The following is an 18,840-nucleotide window of genomic DNA, read 5'->3' on the forward strand; positions in this document are numbered from 1 at the left end:
TCTCTAAAGATGACACATTACATTACATTAACACAGAAAAACGTTTTGTCATGTGTAAAATTCACACAGTCTGTTTAAGACAGTTTTGTTAGTAGTGAAGTGCATTTTAAAGCACTTCACTACTGGATGCTGTTTACTGGATGCTGGATTCATCCAAAAAGAGTTTGGGTACAAATGTGACCACATATTATTGGAATGAGGGAAGGAGTGGTGCAGTTCAGTCAAGGCACATTGGAATTCTTGTGCAGAGCTCTTTCAGTCACAGTAAGGATGTTAGAAAAAATAGAAAAAAATAAACAAGACAATACAATACTAATATTGTAAATGATAAATTAGACCCCTTTACAAGAGGGGTGGCAGTATATACACAAGAGTCTAATTATATTGCAGATATTGCACGGTTAGCATATGCACATACCTGGTGAGATAGTTTGGGGTTATTATTGCACATTGTTCAGTGGTTTTTGTTTTCCATCAGTCTGACTGTGGTGGGGAAGAAGCTATTGATAAACTTTGTTCTGTGAGTGATGATGCTGTCTGCTCTGCTGTGTCTTAGGTTGTATGTGCAGCTCCTGTGTCTGAGCATAGAGTGAGCTGGATGGAGTGAGTTTGTGATAATTCCCTCTGCTTTTTTCCTGCAGTGCTGTGTATATAGAGTCCATGGATGGAAGTTTTGTCCCTATGATCCTCTCCACAGTCTTCATGACTCTTTGCAGAGCCTTCGTCTCTGCCTGTGTGGTGTTCCCATACCAGACAGTGATGCCTGCTGTGTGGATGCTCTCTATCAGTTCTCTGCAGGCCTGGGTGAGAGGGCAATGGTTCAGGCCGGCTTTCCTGAGCAGCCTAATGAGATAAAGCCTTTGCTGGGCTTTTTTTCACTGTGGCCGTGGTGTTAAGAGTCCACCTCAGGTCTGTTGTGAACTGCAATCCCAGGAATCTGTGGCTGTTATCCTGGGTGGAGACACAGTCATAACTGTACAGGGTGAAGAGTTTGGGCCTGAGGAAACAGCTCTGTAGGGATCTTGTGCTGACTGTGAGTTCAGCAGACACCCGTCTTCCCATTCTCACCACCTGTGGTCTATCTGTCAGGAATTCCAGAATCCAGTTGTAGATGGGAGTTGGGACGCCGAGGTCTGTGAGCTTCTTGATCAGCTGGTGTTGAAAGCAGAACCGTAGACCAGGAAAAGCATCCTGGCATACATTCTGCTACTTTCCAGATGTTGCAGAGCATGGTGTAAGGGTATTGCTACCGCGTCATCCACTGATCGACTGGGGGGTAGGCAAACTGGAGGCGATCGGCAGTGTCTGGGGCCATGTGGTTGATGTGTGTGAGAACCAGTTTTTCAAGGCATTTCATGGCAATTGGTGTGAGTGCCACTGGCCTGAAGTCATTTAGGGTGGACATCTCCGGTCTTTTGGAGACTGGTATGATGGTGGAGGATTTGAAAATGCATGGGACTACTGCCTGACAGGTTGAAATGCATAATGCATTTGCAATTTAGGCACACTGTTACTTCCCAACAAGCATCCCTCATCATCATTTCTGTGTGGCGTTTCTCTCTGTGTGTGAGTACTCAGGCTTCTTCCCACAGAGACATGTAGGTCAGTGGGGTTAGATTGTTTTTTCTCTTTGTTTTTTGTTTGTCTTTTAAATTGCCCATAGGTGTGAGCGGCTGTCTTTGTGCTAGAGAGATGCCTTTTCCACCCCCCCACCCTCCCAAAAAGGTAGAATTGGAAAAGTGGAAGAAAATAGATGACTGGATGACATTTGTGATGTATTATGTAAAGCTGCCAGGTATTTTGATATTTTTCATAAATAAATCTGAGTAACATGAATTAATAAATCAGAAATACTATCTGAACGCAGGAGATCCAACACTGCCAAAAATAATAATATAATTGCATACCATTAATTTGTCTAGCTGATGTTTTTTCTTCCCTTTTCTTTCTTCCCTATTGTAGCACACTCTAACTTTGGTACTTTGTACCTAGAGCTACTCTTATGTTTACAAAGAAGAAATGAGTGTTGTGGTCGCGACCTGGAAAACACACTGCCACAACACCACAACAGCTTTGCCTACTTATCTCTCTATATATAAGTCATATATATATAGAAGTACTTCCATAATATGATCGCCCAAAACATTACTAACGTGTACCTAAAACTGCTGTCTCCAGGCCTGGAAATGTTTCTACTCTACTGAGCTGCATGTCTTTAAATATTTCTCTAAAAGAGGCATGTGTGTGCAAAGTATATTTGCACATTGTATTACAGTGTTGTGTTCTGCTGGATGGGATTTGAAATCCTGGATGCTGGGTGCCTGCTGGCCACTAGATGGCAGTGTGTGACAAGTAATGAAAGAGAGAGACTTCCAAATCTATGCAACTCAAACATGAGACACAGATTTACAGTTCAGAGATGATTCTATACATATACAGACTATAATACAATATATGTGCTATATGAGTTAAAGTTATTCTACACCATGGAATATTTCTACTTATGTCTTATGAGAAGAAAGAATTATAATAATGACAGTTGTGTTGTATTATTTTATTTATTTACTGGAGTAAAAAGTTACAGCTATAGAACAGGGTGAGGGGTCACCTGGTAGCAGTAGTAATGGATCCCCCTTAGCTCCCCAACCTCCTGCACCCCAACATCTGCTGTCATCACTCCCGGATCCTGTGCAGCCGTCTCCAGCCAAATAAGCCTGGAGTCAGGGTCCTCATCAGAAAACTGGAGCAAGGACCCTGAACTCCGCAACACCCTTAAACACTGCTTCAAGACCAGGCTGGCATTCTGCTTCCCCTCCCTGGACCTTAACAAGGCATCAGTGGTCCCCTTGTCAATTATAAGGTCCACAGTACTAGGACTGAAGTGTTTATCAAGCTGTGTGCAGTCCAGCTCTACGAACTCAATTTGAGAAGAACAGCTGTGAGGTTGAATGGCTTTGGCTTGAATGTGTTCCTGCATTAGTTTCACAGCTATGGGGGAAATGTCAGCACAAGTGACATGAACGGAGACAGGAGAGTGCCTGTAGATAGAGGGTCCCAGTGCTGATGTCCCACAGCCCATATCCACCACGTGGAGCGCAGCGTCTGGGCGAGACATAGTTTGCAAGAGGGGCATGATGAAGTCTCGGACAGAATCGAAACCAAAAAACCACTCAAAGTTTTTGAAGGGGGCTTTCCCCCTGCTGGTCTCGGTGTAGAAGCGGTCCCAGGTTGCTTTCTTATCCATGTTTTCAATCAGTTCAGCTACAGTGAAACAAAGATGAGACACAGGAGTTATCAGTAATACACAAAAGATCGGTTATTTTAGCATGATCATGACTGAGCTCTTTTCTTAGGTTATAAATAGACACTAATAGTTTCTTTTGAGGAAGTTCCCTAACAGCAGTGTGTATAAGATACATTTATTCATTGCTGATACTGTTGTAAAGATGCACAAAATCTTTCAGTCAAATCCATGTGATAAACATGCTTTACTGTTTGGTTCAGCTTTTCGGAAGCTGCAGTTTCTGATGTTGTACTGACAGGTGTTTGACTAAGTGTTGCCCACCCTAACTACAACAGTGAGGGAAGGTCTGCAAATAGCAACACAACTGTTTAGAAGACACACTGCGGCTAAGATTAGAGACTTAAAGCACATCTTTCTACACAGCTACGATGACCTTTAATGGGCTTTAATGTGTAAACTAGCAGCCGACTGTACTATAGGACTACCTCGTGGTACAACTGCTTTTTTCAGTGAATACGTCACTAGCTTGCACGCCCGTTACGGCCACCGGGTAGTATCACTGCAACACCGACACAGCCTGTCCACGAGGCTTTTCATCATCTGATCGCTTTTCTGAGAGATCGAGACGTCCTATAAGCCGGGATCACATATTTATTACATGTGTTACCTGAAAAAAAAAAACTCGTAAAAAAATGTAAATGTTTTGGTGAGTGCGTGCTGTTTAGCAGATGATATATGATGTAGTGTTGGTTTTTTGTTTTGGGGGGGGTATTTTGGAGTTGTGGGAGGCAGTAGCTGCAGCGGTATGAAGGGAAAATCACATCTTTATCATTTTTATTTTTATTTTAAATCTAATCTAATAAATATATTTGTTTCACAATATAAAAAATATGCGGCATTTTGGTTTATGCGTCGAAAGGTCAAAAGTCCTCCCAAAGACCCTTTAGGATATTTAATAATTTATACATAAATGTATTCATTTATTTATTTATTTCAGTCACATTCCTACAGCCCAGCTACCTGTTGCTATTTTTTTTCCCCAACTTTATTGAGCTACCTGGATCACAGTTCTGGCCCTTCATTACGTCACGCGTTGCATTCAGGTCACACAGGAATAAGTAAAAACAACAGAGACAACATTAAATACTAAAAAATACAGTATTTTGCTAAAGTAATTTAAGCACAGCGACCAAATAAATGTTTATTTGATAAGATTTTTTAGTAACCTTTAAAAAATATTTTTCACAGTATTTTATAAATAAATAATAATAAATAAGCGGGACGACAGGTATAAATAATGATCATTTTTCGTTTTCTTCTTACAGATAGAAAAACAATCAGTTAAATAAATCATACCACATATTTTGATGTTAAGTCTAACCGACTTTCTTCATGTTCGGGTTTTAAAGACCAAGCTTTAAATAATGCAACAAATATCGTACGCTCCGAGGTACAAGTTTAATGTTTCCGAAAACTTTGAAAGCAGCATTTCGTGATTCCGCCCCACCAGGAAGACGCAGAGAACAAGAACTAACCATAGGTGCGTTTAAAAAAAGAACTTTTCATACATTTTACATTAAAAGAAAAGAGATAAATACTTCGAGGTTAGCCACACTTAACCGAGGTGTCTAATTACGAATGTATGCTAATTAGCTGTAGGCTAGGTTACACTGAATAGTGCAAAAATACTTTCTGTGGTTGGGTTTTTTCAAATAGCAGAAATGCAGTGTATGGTGTACTGAAATAACATACGTGCAAGTATATCATATACATATAAGAGGCCGAAGAAGTTGCTTAGACGAGTGACAAAACGTTTCTCCCACTGAAAACATTACGTCCAGATGATTGAGCATGCGTCAACACAACATGAAATTGTAGTTCGGTGAATAGTGTATGTTTTATACTCCTTCCAGCTGAAAGGTGACATTCGATTTCATAAACCAATAATAACTTTCACAGTGATGTTTTATATAGTTTGAAATCCGACATATTATTGAAGAATTTCAGAATATTCTTACTGAACTAAACTTAGGCCCGTATACATTTATTATTATGTGTTATAAGCAAATTCTATAAAATTAACTAGATTAGGAGTTTTTGAAAAGTTCTGGCAAATTAGGCCATTAAGACTCCATATTTAGTCCCCTTTTAAAAGTCATTTATACAAGTTCAATTTCATTACCTGTTTTGTTGATTTATTTGTTTGTTTGTTTTTTACATTTTTATTGTAATGTTAATGTTTTGAAATATTACAAACGGGCCGGATGTGGAGCCGCTCTTTCTCAAAAATATTTCAACAGTATTGTCATTTCATGGAATTTCCCTCTCTTGGATCACTCTCTTACAGGAACAGGGGTGAGGAGGCCAAGAGAGAAGGGTTTTTTTTCCTTTTCGACAACAGCTAACTGCGTCTGTTTACCACAATGGACAGTCGAGAGGTGGGAGATTTACTGGACGAGTGCCTCGGGGCAGCAAAAGCAGCAGGTCGCCAGTCCACCGGGGTGTCTGAGGCAGAGCGGCTGAACTACTGCAGCTGCAGAGGTCAGACACAAGATGGTGCTGTTTAGTGTTTTTTGAGCATGTGAGATACTCAGAGATTTGGGTCAGGCTCAAAGGTGAGGTAGAATTATGCTTGCATAAGCTCTGTACAGCTCTGTGGCTTCCATGGCATGAATTTGACACTTTGTTATGTTAAGCATGTGCCTTTAACTAATGCAGGCTGGTGTCTTGCATCTTATAGGGTCAACACACACATACTGTTACATGTTACTGCTAAACAAGGGACAAAAACATGCTCCATTTCACTTAGATTTTTCATATAAATGATGTTTTGCTGCTGATTTTAGAATCTTAGACCTAAAACTGTCCAAAGCAGCTTAAACTAAGTCTAAGTAAATGAAGTCTTCCTTTTGGGAACTTCCTGTTATTGGTTCAAACAGCAGTACATTTCTAAACAGCAATCCATCCAGCTTTTCCTTGTGTTGCGTTGATGTGAATCTTTCATGCTTTTTTTTTTTGTATATACTTTTTCTAATGGTGGATGCTAATATTAACCATGGTCAAAATTTCAAATAAAGAGGTCAGTTTATGTACTAGTAATCCCGTGTAGCTGGAATGTAGTCACTGTAGGTAAAGATATTCTTTTGTGAATACATTTTGAAAACATCAGTGTATCTTAAGCCCAATACTGTTTGCTCAGCTGGATTTTATTTCCTGTAGACTCGCTGTGTGCCGAACTGGCCTCCCTCCTGCAGGAAGCCATGGACATGAAATGGCCTTTTGCACCAGAGAAGTGGCAGTATAAGCAGTCTGTCAGCGCCACTGACAAAACCAACCTCAATGACCTCATCAGCAAGCACTTGTCTCAACTACTGGTAATAATTAAATAATAACCTATTCAGCTCGGCACCCTGTGGTGTCATTGTAAATAAAAACATAAGCACATTCCCAAATGTTGTGTTTACTGTGTCTGCCAGGATCTCCTGAAGGCCTCCACCAGGGCTGAGGAGGCACATTGTGCACTTGCAGTTGTCTTCTTAGTGGACCGCTACCTCTACTGGACTGATGATTCAAGCCGTCTGCTGAAGATTGCCAAGCTTCTCCACAGACGCTACCCCGAGACCCCCATAGCCCCCCAGCTGGTCATACGGCAGGCCAGGCTCTATTTTAACTCGGGTAGAGTGCAGTGAAAGATTGGGATCGATGCTATCTAAGTATTTTTTTTGTCTTCTCATCTCTGTGTGATATCAGTGACACAGGATATATCTAATATGGTAATTTCAGCTACACCGTGAGCACAGAAGCTCCACCCACCAGCTGTTCAAATCTTTTGTCTGCAGGGGGCAACAGATCAGTTTGGCATGTAGGGAGGGGTGAAAGAGCTAAAGCAGTTTTTTTCAGACAGTGAATGGTCTAAAACAAATGTGAATAACATTATTTTTTTAACTGTGAATCAAAGCCGTTCTTGGAGAGTGAAATAACAGCAATTTGGAGCTGGAAACGACTATATAAACTCCTGTCTGATACATGTTAGATGAGCAGTGCTAATTATTGTTTGGAGAAATTATAGTGATTGACGTAAACTCATAGCCTGGAAATTGCACATGAACGGCTCTCACTCCTTAGTTATTTTTGCCACATTTCATTAAAGGGTTATTTTAAGTGAGGCTTGTGCAGACCTGGGTAAATGCAAACATAATCATTATCTGCCCCACAGGAAAACTGCAGAAGGCAGAGTACATCCTGAGCAGCCTGATTAACAACAGCGGGACGACAGGTAGTTTCCTGTCTGTTCCTTTTCACGGACATTTATTGAGGATTAAACTGAGTCCACAAAAGAAACAAATAATGTGCCTTTTTCTTTTATGTGCAGGTCGTTGGATATACCACTCTGAAAGTGACCGGGTGCTCGTGCAGGCTGTGAGTGTTCAAGTGCGTGGCACGATTTTGCAAAAGCTGGGTAAGGTCACTTTCGTGAAGTGAAATAACAATATTATTTTGTGATTTTTTAAAATTGTCTTTGTGTTGTGTTTTAGGCCTGTGGTTAGAGGCTGCAGAGCTAATATGGGCTTCCTTGGTTGGGTACTACTCACTTCCTCAACCTGACAAAAAGGTACCACAGACTATACTATCAGTTGGTTGCCAAAGTTGCCATATTTTGAGGTTTAAATCAGGGATGTCAAACTCATTTGACATTGTGGGACACTCTGCTTTATGTCAGCTTAAAGAAGTTTAAGTACACATTTCATCCCTGGGATATTTTAATATCAGCAAAAGTGTCATGGCACAGTGGCCCGTGGAAATGGGATGGACTCAAGTGCAGTTTCAAAACCGGAGGCGAGAGGTGCGGTGTAACAAAAAGTCTTTTATTCTCAATGTTTGGAAGTTAACAGAAAACTCAGACTAGTAATAAGGAACGTAAACTAGATGTCTGAGGTAAGAGAAACTATGACCATAACGGAACTACGACTAGATTACAGGGACAACTGGATGCAGGGACAGGGCAGGGGAAACTGTGGCTGGCCAGGGCAGTGCTTGCAGGTGGAGGTTGCTTGGAGGAGAGGGGGGGCAGGAGACAAAGATCCAGGTGGGTACAGCGTGCAATGCAGGGAGGCAGGCAGGAGAGACTGGCCGTTTGAAAAGGGAGAGGTTACCGGCAGCTGAAAACTGGAATCCAGGAGAGCTTGGTAGGTGGGTTCCAGATGTAAAGTTGGCAGATAATCTGGCGAAGACTAGTTGTGTGCGCAGGTCATAAATACTGCCGGTATGATTGCCATCAGGTGAGGAACAACCAAGACTCCACCCAGGGGGGAGGAGCTGATGCTGTGGAAAACTACCCAGACCATGACAAAAAGAAGTGTAACTTCTACATGATGAAGAAATACTGCTGTGTGCTTTAATTGTAAGGAATGAATGTGTAAAATTACAGAAAGATTCTGTTAGCTCATCAGACAGACTTTCCTGTAATTAAAAAATGGAAAATCTTTGTTAATTGACAGAATGTGCTTTGTTTTTATTTTTACTCAGAACACACTGTAAAAAAAATGCATTTTAGTAGATAGTGATTGTGTTATTTAAATGTTTATCAGTTACTTTTTTACTTTGGTGTTGTATAAATGGCCATGATGAAGGCTTTAGGAAAAGCTATAAAATCTATTAAAATACATTTAAAATATAACATTTTTGTCCTCCTTCACATTTTCCAAAGCCATTCAGTGGACCAGGTTGAAGTCTTTGACACACTGATTCTGGTCCCCAGGCCTTGTGTTTAATGTTTGACTATCCTGGTTTAGATGTTAGTCGGCCCAGTTTACACACTGTGATAAACCTCTGACCTGCAACTCTGTTTATTTTATAGGGTATTGGAACTTCCCTTGGTATACTGGCTAATATATTGGTATCTATGAACAATGAGGACTTCCATGCCTTTAGGACTAATCCAGATATTGATTTTGTAAGCCCGCCTGACATATCTGCATTCAGTAGTCGATTTTTGTAGTGTTTTTTTTTTTTTACTGCATTGTTTATTCTGTCCATTTTTTCAGACGTTACTTGGGGATGGAAATCATCGTCTTCTCTCAGCAGCCCAAGCAGCTAAGATGGCAGTGGTATACAGTCAGTATACTTCACTGTATGTTTTGACCAATGTGGTAAGTTACTTCTACTGAATAATATCTGTCTACTTGCCTGCAATTAACCTTTAGAGTTCTAGTTTATCAGCATAGATTAATGACGCAGATAACTGAAACTTCCCCAACATACCTAATTTGAACTAAGTTTTATTTCCTGCAGCGATAGAGAATCCTCATAGTCCAGCAAAAGTTTTATGTCTAAGCAAGTAGTTATCAGACAATCATGCACTGAATGTGTTTGCTGTTTTTGCTGATAAAATTGAAAAAAAAATTTATTAAAAGACAAAGTCATGATTCTTATAGAAAATTCATGTCTGTCTTGTTACAGCTCAGTTACACTAAAGTAGAATTCCAACCGCAAACACATTATAATTTGTCTGATCACAAAACAATTGCGCAAGTTGCCTGGTGGGAGGCAACCTGTCTCCAAACAGTTGCGAACAGACTCAGACTGCCTGCAATCACTCTCAGACACACTGTCAAAAGTCTGCAAATAACTACTGTCTAATTTATAAACACAAACAGCCAAAATGTAGCAGTCAGTATGAGTCAGTCTATTTTGATGAGTGCAACTTGCCTGGGACATGTTTCTTTACAACAGTGGACTCAACTCAGTTACTTGTATTCTGGTTGTATCCTGGTGATATTCCTATATAAAGGCAAGGTTGCAGAGCGCTTTTGTCATTTTGCTGTTAATCTGCCATCCTGCAGCAACTACGTCACTAATTTTGGAGGAATTTCCGTTTCAACTCTGTGAGGTTCTGGTTGGACTCTAAAGGTTTAGTAGTTACTGTTAACATGAATTTCTGTACTGAAGTTGAAATTCCTTGCAAACCATGGCGCAATTTTGCAATAATTTTTTTTGTGTTGTGGACTGCAGAATTAGACAACTTACCCCTTTGAATGCAATGCTCCATCAAAAAAAAAGGGATTTTAAAATTGAAATTAATTAACTTCTTAACGATTTTTCAAATCTTATAAAGCCTGTATTTAAGCCTGTGTATAAAATGTTGACTTGATAGTTTTTGTTTTTGCAAAACTAAATGCTGATTTTGAATTCAGTACCACGTTAGAACTGAGCCATGTTAACTACTGTGTTGGAAGGTAAATAGTTTTGTTGCTTGATAAAGCATTTCACTTGATCAGCAAGCCGGAGCCACCTTTGCCATATTTCATGTTTGATAACGTGTCAGGTGATTCTATTAGTGACAGGTTAGGACTCTCAGCATGCCAGTTAAGCAACCACAGTCTTTCACTGTGCTGCTGACATACCTGGAGAATGTGGTTTGGCCTTTTCCTTCTGAAATGAGCAAAAATTATATTGGTCCATATAAGGATGTTTGAGTATTCTTTTACTGATAATAACCATGATATTTAAAAAACTAAATATTATTATGTGGTTTTGTATAGTTACTTAGAGATTCTCCACTTTTCAATGGTTGTATTTTGAGTGTAATTCATTTGTCCGAAAATAAACACAAGTTAGAGATGAATTTGACTAATCCTTCTTAATCTGTAATTGTGGTTTTTAGCACTGATAATAACAGAATAAAAATCTGGTGTCTGACAGCCTTAGTTCAGCATAAATGCTGAATAGAGATGCAAGTTTCCCACGTGTAGCCATGTCATTGCTTTGAATAGTGTCCAGATGACAGGCTGGATGGTTCCTCTCCTTTTAACCCAGAGGATGCAACGTCAGTGATTTCCAAAAAAATATATATATAATTTTGATTAGTCAGTCAGACCACAGGAAAGTTTTCCCCTTTGCCTCAGTCCCAGAGGTAAGAGATATTCTGGATTCTGGTTTTCATGCATAGTTCCTCAACCCAGACAGTGGTTTCTGCTAATGTGTAATAGTCCAAAGATCACAATCATTCAGTATTGGTTTCCACTTTTTCTCCCCACTTTTTAAAATGACCTTTTTTGAATATCATCATTCCGTTTTGTCTTGATATGATATTTTCAGGTAAATAGAGGGTTTAAATGATTTGTCAACTGTTGCATTTTGAGTTTGCTTATATTTACATACAGTGACCCAACTTTTTGGGGGATGTATAGCACTGGGCAAAACTCTGAAGCCACCCCTCATTTCTTTATATTTTACTATGAAAATAGGAAAATGTGCAGTGAATTATTTAAACACATAGAAACATACATGGCAATACGGTACAGAAAGCACAGCCTGCACGCAGCTTTCTTCTAATTTGTTTAAGGAGTTTTCGGGATCAGTTCTTCAGCGTTCTAAAAGGACATTCCAAAGCTCATATTTGGATGCTGGATGGCTTTTGTTCCACTGACCCTACAGTGTTTCAGTAATGTTGAGGTTTGGGTTCCATTATTTTGACAAGCTCCCCAACACCACTGGCTTAAATGCAGCCCCAGTGACAGAGCCTCTACCGTGTTTTACAGATGGCTGTAGACCCTCGATGTTGTACCTCTCTCCTGGCCTACTCTGTACAAATTGATGACAATTTGAACCAAATATTTCACATTTGAATTTGTCACTCTGGTCGCCACTGATTTTCAGTGCAGTTTGTGTGTTATTCCCATTCCTATTCCATTTCCATTTTTGATGAGTAAACAGTAGCTGGATCCACTAGTGGGCTACATGCATCCCTCAGCTCCTATGTCAACTTTTTGCTGGATTTCTTTCGTGTTTCTTAAAGATAAGACTCTCACAAAAAGTTCATCCACTGTAGATAGTTTTTTAGGCCTGACTCCTTTTCTCTTCTCCTCCAATTCTCAGTTTTTTTTAATCACACATGGCAAGATATGCTAAGTAAAATAATAATATATGCCTGTTGAGCTGTGTTATCTTTGGCCTTTTTCGCAGAATTAACCAAAATAATGGGAACAAATTGTGTGTTTTTGTGACAGACTGCTAATAACAAAGTGCCTAAAGATACAAAAGTTAGTTAAAGTGAAGTTAGTTCTATACTAATTTTTCTGTTATGTGTAGACACAATACTGGTACATGCATTGAGTTAGGTTCTTCTTTATGCTTGAATACTGTCAGGTACAAGAACTGCACTGAAAATGAGTGAAAAAGCAGCCAGTGTTCAAAGAAAAAGTCACGCTGCATGGAAGCAAAATATAAAGAAATGAGGGGTGGCTCAGGACTTTTGCACAGAAATGTAGGATTGTAAACTAAATCTATGCTGTGGTTATGTAATTGTTCCTCTGTTTGTGTTTTTTTTAGACAACCCAAGGTACCTGCTTGCTATCATACAGTTTCTCTGTGGAGTGCCCAGATTCTCAAAGACAGTCATTTCTCCAGCAGGCTCAAGAAGCATTTACAATTGGCCTTCTAACCAGAGCAGAGGGTGATCTGGTAACCAGCAAGCAGGAGCTTCATACCTTTCTCAAGGCTGCCTATTCCCTCACTGTCACTCACAAGTGGCTTGGAACTCCTTTGGAGGTTGTAGCACAGGCAGTTCAAGCTTGTCAAAATGCTTTATCTAGTTTTTACAGTTACTGCCACGCAGGTACCCAAGACAAAGACAGCCTGTGCACTGAGATCATGCACCTGGTCACCCAAGTCAAGCTGCTGCTCCGAGTGGAGCCTTTCCTTAATTCAGACAAGGGGTCTTTTATCCCTGATAGCTACAGAAATGTCAAAGACACCTCTGTAAATTTTACTCTTGCAGGTTTCGCTAAGATAATGAGGAGGTTCCAAAAGTATCACAAGTCACTGTGTGAGACCACTAACACACACTGTAGGGATGCTAAAGATGAGCTAGAGATGGACAGAGGAAGGCCGTGTATAACAGCTCTTTGGACAACCACTGGCACACTCAACACAGAGGCTCAGGGAGGCTCACATTCATCCAGCGTGCATATGCCTCAAAAGCCTGAAAGCACAGATATCCTTGACTCATCATGGCAGGAAGTGTCCTTAAAAAGTTCAGGCTCTCCTCAGCCCAGCAGCAGTTATACAGGAAGCAGTGCTATTGGACATAGAGAGGGAGCGACCAATCAGAGCTGTCTACCCACAGAAGTTGATGAAGAAAGGTCAGACGACAAGTCATGGTCTCCTGATGAAAACAAGAAGCGAAACTTACAGGGTTGTAACTCTGGTGTCAATTCTGCACCACCTGCCACTTCCTCCTCCAACATAAGCAGGGATTCAGAAAACCTTGAGATGATAAAAGCTGAAATAGAAACGCTGACCTCTGAAGAGGACGTGGTGTCTGATGCTCGTGAGGCAGTAGCTGAAGGAGTAGTGCAGTCCTTATCCCAGCTATCTATAACATCCTCTTGCTCCCTTGGGGACAGTTTCGGTTCCCAGTCATCATGGGAAAAACTTTCAGCTGATCTGAATTCTTCCACATACAGGAACCCACAACCAAGTAGTATTTCCAAAGCAGGAACTTGCCAAAACAGTGATTCACCAGATTCAGATGGGAGCTTCTTCATTTGTGAAACGGTCGATTTTGAAACAAATGATTCCCCTTCTGATCACATGAGCAAAAACCAGAAAATACGTGCTTTATCAAAACCACAACCGATCAAAAGCCCTAAAGTTTACCAAAATGTGGAAACTGAAGTACAACCTGCAACAAACAGCACTATAGCAATGCAAAATAATCCATCTCAAGCTGTCACAGAACTGTTACCTGTCACTGAAACCTCTACAAAGAGTTCATTTGAAGTCCTGGAGGTGAACCAGAGTTGTTGTCAACAAACTGCAGTGCAGAATGTGCCCCAGAAGAAGAACTCCATGTGCTACAGCTGCCTAGACCCAAGCACTGTAGCTGATGCTGTCCCTATGAAACCATTCTTGTTGTCACAACGGGATTACCAAGCCCTTCTGGCTGGCATTTGCAATGATTGTCTGCTGAAGAGGTTGCACAATGATGAGAAAAAATTCAAGTTGGAGCAGTACAAAAGTGCCCACAGTAAGTTTACATTCCTGCTATTTCTTTGTCACCATCAGTACTTTCTTTCAGCTACAGAAGAACTATGGCTCTAGGGTGTCAGCATCATTCTGTCACTCTAGATAAAAATATCTTAAATGTAAAATATATTATTTATGATCACGCATTGGATGGATTACTGTGAAATTTTAAACACTCACATTCCCCGTCTCCAAACGATATATTTTACTGTCACTTTCCTTGTAGTGACACCATGATGTTCACATTTGCTGTTTTGAGTGAGGTGTCTCAACAGCGACTGGATGGATTCCAGCAGAGTTTGGCACAGATATTTATGTTCAGCACTCGTGATATTTTCATTGCTTTGATTTCATTTTGGAGCATTTTTTCCAGTTCCCCATGATTGCATGATTCACATTTATGACATTTCTTATTTTTTTTCTACACTGGCTGCGCCTCACTTCATACATAGCCGTTCTGACTCCTTTAAGCCTCCCTCACTTTCTTCTGATTAGCTGCACTTTCATAAATAGGAGGTTTAAAACCATATAAGTAGGGCTTCTGTGCTCACACCCAGATCTATATGCTATATATATCATACAGATCTGGCTATATAAGAATTAGACCAATTACCACCTTCACAGATGGCTTGGCTTTAGTTTCTTATTCAATGGGCTACATCCATCCATTTTCTTCTGCTTATCTGGGGGCCAGGTTGCAGGGGCTGCAGCCTAAGCAGGGAAGCCCAGATCCCCTCTCTAGCTACCTCCTCTACCTTATCCAGGGGAACATGGAGGCGTTCCCAGACCAGCTGAGAGATATAATCTCTCCATTGTGTCCTGGGTCTGCCCCTCCCTCCGGAGCTCACCCAGGAGATGCCAAGGAGGCCTCCTTATCAGGTGTCCAAAGCACCTCAGCTGGCTCCTTTCGATTATGAGAAGCTCAGTCATCTAGGAGAGGCTCTGATTAAACCCGCTACTCTTCCACATCGAAAGGAGCCAGCTGAGGTGCTATCTCTAAGGTAAAGACCAGACACCCTACAGAGAAAGCTTATTTCCGCTGCTTGTTCGTTCGGTGTCTACCTAGAGCTCGTGACCATAGGTCTACGTCCCCATTTAAGGGACTGAGATGATCATTTTTTTCCATGAAAATGAGCACCAATGAGTTCAGCTGGCTGGTAGCTTTTATATATCAACCCCAGCCTTGTCTTACAGAACAAAAAAGCCTGTAATTGTCTGTTGATCTCTATCTAGGTGCTCTCCATTTAAAGTTCTCCAAGGCCACTGGACTGTGGACAGGATTGGAAACTTGTGTTTATATTGGCGACTCAATGGGGGAGAAGGGCGCGCAGAGAACAACAATATGGGTGCAGTTTTTACACCAGGAGGAGCGGCTAAGCAAGTATGGTAGCAATCTTGGTTCAGCCTAAATATGGTGACTTGAAGTCTCATTTTTTTTCCTGTATTTGTCCTTAGTTATGTGGGGAAAGATTACTTGAAGCCAAAGCAGATCCAGTTTCCCCTGAAAGATGTGGAGCGACAGATGACAGCCCAGTACTATGTGACTGAATTCAACAAAAGTCTCTACGACAAAGAAGTTATGGCTCAGATCTTCTTTATTCCGTCAGAAGCACTGTTGGTGAGGGACTGCTGGTGAAGAAATACTTATTTAAAGGAATTCGAAATAACAAATGTTGCATTCAAAGTGCTTAATTTGTAAAAACAGCTTTAATAGAAGGCCACATCCAGAGTGTGGTACAACCTGCAGCAGGTTGAAATGTAATACTTTCAGTTTAGAGCTACAAATCTGTTTTTGTGACAGTAGTCGAGCCATTATTCTGTTGGTTATTAGTCTAGGAGGTGCTATGATCTGCAAATGTTTAAAATTTAATTCTGTGTGGAAAGTATTTATTGATTTGGGCCAAAGACAGAGAACCTTTATCATTATTCACTGAGTGTAAACCAGACTGTATACTGCCATTTATCTTTTTAAACACAATATAATAGTACAGCAATGTGTGTGCTGAGAGGCAATCACAAACCCAAAAGACACATAGAGCCAATGGATTACTGAGATTAGTAACATTTAAGTACAAAGATTTTTTTAGTAATATTGTTAATACCAGTAGAATCCAAACAGTCTTCAAATGTTACAAAATGTCTCTCTTGTTTTCTGGTGATCAGATTCTGGATGGAGATGAGATTGTGGGCTGTGTAACCGTGGAGCCCTACATGCTTGGAGACTTTGTCAAACTGACCAACAACACTGAAAAGAAGAAGATGTTCCTTGCTACAGAATATGGCCTCGCATTTGGACACTTCACCTACCTGTTCTCTGGTGGCCAGGAAGTCGTTGTAGATTTACAAGGTGTGTGACATCTGCTGCTTATCACTGAACATAATATTGTGACATGACAAAGATTAGTAGTCATCCATTTATTTTTCCACAGGATGGGTGACAGCCAACGGCAAAGGACTGACCTACCTCACTGACCCACAGATTCACTCCACCAGGATCCCTAAGGGTCCTTCTAACTTTGCTGCCAGAGGGCTCAGTTTGTTCCTGAAATATCAACATGGACCTGAGTGCAATCAGATTTGCCACCTCCTCAAACTACCTCCACTGGACCCAAACTCAAACGTTTCTCCTCAAAAACTTTGAGACGTTGGACACTATTTATTGCTATCCACAAAAAATTAAAAATTAATTAAGGGGCTTGTTTTGGCAATTTTATGGAACTGACTTTCATACTGTTTTCCTTTTTTTAAAATGTACCGATAAATGCATTTTGCACACACCAGTCGTAATCTTCAGAAATAAGGATTTAAACACTGTTGTGCAGTTGTCGTTTGTTTTAATCGTTCATATTGCTATTAACTTTTCTTGGAATACTAGAAGTGTAACAAATTTACAAAGAGCTTTTAGGTGCTACATTTAGTTACAAGAGATAAGAGATCATTCTTTTATAAGAGAATGATCTGTAAAGATAAATGCAACAAAATTATTTATGTTGTTTCATTACTGTCAGCAGATTATCAAACAGTTAACATCTTAGGCTCTTTTTGTCAGGTGGTCAAAAATCTCACACCTGACAGGATTTTTTGTTATTGTACCTTTTTTTTTATTGGAAGTCACAAAAAACATGTGACTGCAGTCACAAGGAAACATGAATCGATAAGAGAAAAAATATTTTTGAAAAGATGTTATCCATCACTGTCTCCTCTCTATGAGTGGATTGCTGCCTAACTGGAAAGGGAGTTTCCAGTGAATCACCTGATGCTGTTTGAAGTCGTTTTGAATGCTATTATGGAAGATTTTAAGTAGTCTGTCCTTTTAGTGGGATATAAAAACATGTCATGTTAGCTGTTAAGCTTATTTGCAAAAGTGGTTAGCACTGTCGGCTCATAGCAAGAAGAGTCCTGGGTTCGGATCCAGTCTGGGGCCTTTATGTGTGGCACTGTCCCCCAATCCACTCCTTTTGGACTGAAAAATGATCCAATATCCCGAGCTGTAAAATCCCGCTATCGCTGTGCTTGCTCGGTAATGTTGCACAACTTGTCTCATATTGCACATCCGCATAACCACACGATGCGTTCATGCACATATGACTCCCACACAGTTCTAATGACATATAAAATATGCAAATATGTGCAACTGTTGTATTGTCTTCTTTTCTTGTTTGTATCACTGCACATTTTGTCCTTTTGTAACAATATAGATAAAAAATTAATGAACTTCGATGATAGAAGCCAGCAATGTTTAGTGAACCGGGAAATCTGTAAACAGGCTACATGAAGATGATGATTATGCAGTCTTCGTTTTTGGTGCATATGGTCCAGTGAGTGAGTGATAGATAGATACTTGAAATAGATACTTTATTGATTGCACAAGGGAAATTGATGTGTTACAGCAGCACGATGAAGGGTACAGTCTGCACTAAACAGCACAGTTAAAAAAAAAGTGCCACAGGTGCCTGGTAAGGCCCTTATACTATGAGATAGTGCAGGAATTTATATATTTACAACAGTGATAAAAAACAAAGAAAAAGAAAAATGATGTTAGTAAGACTGACATTTGTAAGGGAGAAGTGCAAATTGCATTAATAAATAAGATGTGCAAATTAAATCATAAGAAAAAGCTGCATGAAGGTATTATACAAAAATATGCATTGGACCATACACCTGACAGGTGTGTTCACCTGTCACAGAATGAAGAGTTATTATACAACTTTACAGAGAGTGGTAGGAATGAGTTCCTGCAGCGTGCTTTATGGCAGCGAGGTTGATGTAATGCAGAGACAATGGACTAAAAATGGCTTCTGACAACAGAACAGTACCTTGTGTGGCAGATCCACCATTAGTTGTGTACCTGTGTGTTTGTGTGTTAACAGGTCAATAAATGGAGCCCTTTGCAAACTGCCAATGGGAAAAAGTGTAATGTAAATATAGTCCATTTATCTTTATAAGGGGAGTGTAACATGGTCAAGGTGAATACAATAGAAAGACCTGACTGACATCATTTCAGTGCGACACATGACCGCTGCAGGTCTACACCTATAGGTCAGATACCCTTGTAACTGTTGGTGTTT

The 18,840-nt window shown here is 40.2% G+C and overlaps 2 protein-coding genes across 2 annotated transcripts; one reads left to right on the forward strand and one right to left on the reverse strand.

Moving 5' to 3' along the window:
- Positions 1 to 1,141: 1,141 nt before the first annotated feature.
- On the reverse strand, positions 1,142 to 3,988 carry LOC100699492 (citrate synthase-lysine N-methyltransferase CSKMT, mitochondrial-like). Its single transcript, XM_019350099.2, has one exon. The coding sequence runs from the start codon at positions 3,242 to 3,244 to the stop codon at positions 2,585 to 2,587; it is 660 nt and encodes a 219-aa protein (XP_019205644.1). The 5' UTR covers positions 3,245 to 3,988; the 3' UTR covers positions 1,142 to 2,584.
- A 724-nt stretch (positions 3,989 to 4,712) lies between these two features.
- LOC106097711 (alpha-kinase 1) lies at positions 4,713 to 17,815 on the forward strand. Its single transcript, XM_019350062.2, has 14 exons — positions 4,713 to 4,784; positions 5,592 to 5,785; positions 6,464 to 6,618; positions 6,721 to 6,919; positions 7,461 to 7,520; positions 7,617 to 7,703; positions 7,780 to 7,856; positions 9,102 to 9,197; positions 9,289 to 9,393; positions 12,575 to 14,273; positions 15,506 to 15,653; positions 15,728 to 15,890; positions 16,436 to 16,619; positions 16,702 to 17,815. The coding sequence occupies exons 2-14, from the start codon at positions 5,668 to 5,670 to the stop codon at positions 16,911 to 16,913; spliced, it is 3,303 nt and encodes a 1,100-aa protein (XP_019205607.1). The 5' UTR covers positions 4,713 to 4,784; positions 5,592 to 5,667; the 3' UTR covers positions 16,914 to 17,815.
- The last annotated feature ends 1,025 nt before the right edge of the window (positions 17,816 to 18,840 follow it).

The sequence above is a fragment of the Oreochromis niloticus genome, linkage group LG3 (assembly GCF_001858045.2).
Source record: "Oreochromis niloticus isolate F11D_XX linkage group LG3, O_niloticus_UMD_NMBU, whole genome shotgun sequence".
NCBI lineage: Eukaryota > Metazoa > Chordata > Actinopteri > Cichliformes > Cichlidae > Oreochromis > Oreochromis niloticus.

Bases quoted from the DNA above. Each gene is read 5' to 3' on its own strand.
- LOC100699492 (XM_019350099.2), bottom strand. From the start codon at position 3,244: ATGGATAAGAAAGCAACCTGGGACCGCTTCTACACCGAGACCAGCAGG.
- LOC106097711 (XM_019350062.2), top strand. From the start codon at position 5,668: ATGGACAGTCGAGAGGTGGGAGATTTACTGGACGAGTGCCTCGGGGCA. The intron at 7,704-7,779 runs GTAAGGTCACTT...GTTGTGTTTTAG, and splicing joins CACGATTTTGCAAAAGCTGG to GCCTGTGGTTAGAGGCTGCA. The intron at 16,620-16,701 runs GTGTGTGACATC...ATTTTTCCACAG, and splicing joins AGTCGTTGTAGATTTACAAG to GATGGGTGACAGCCAACGGC.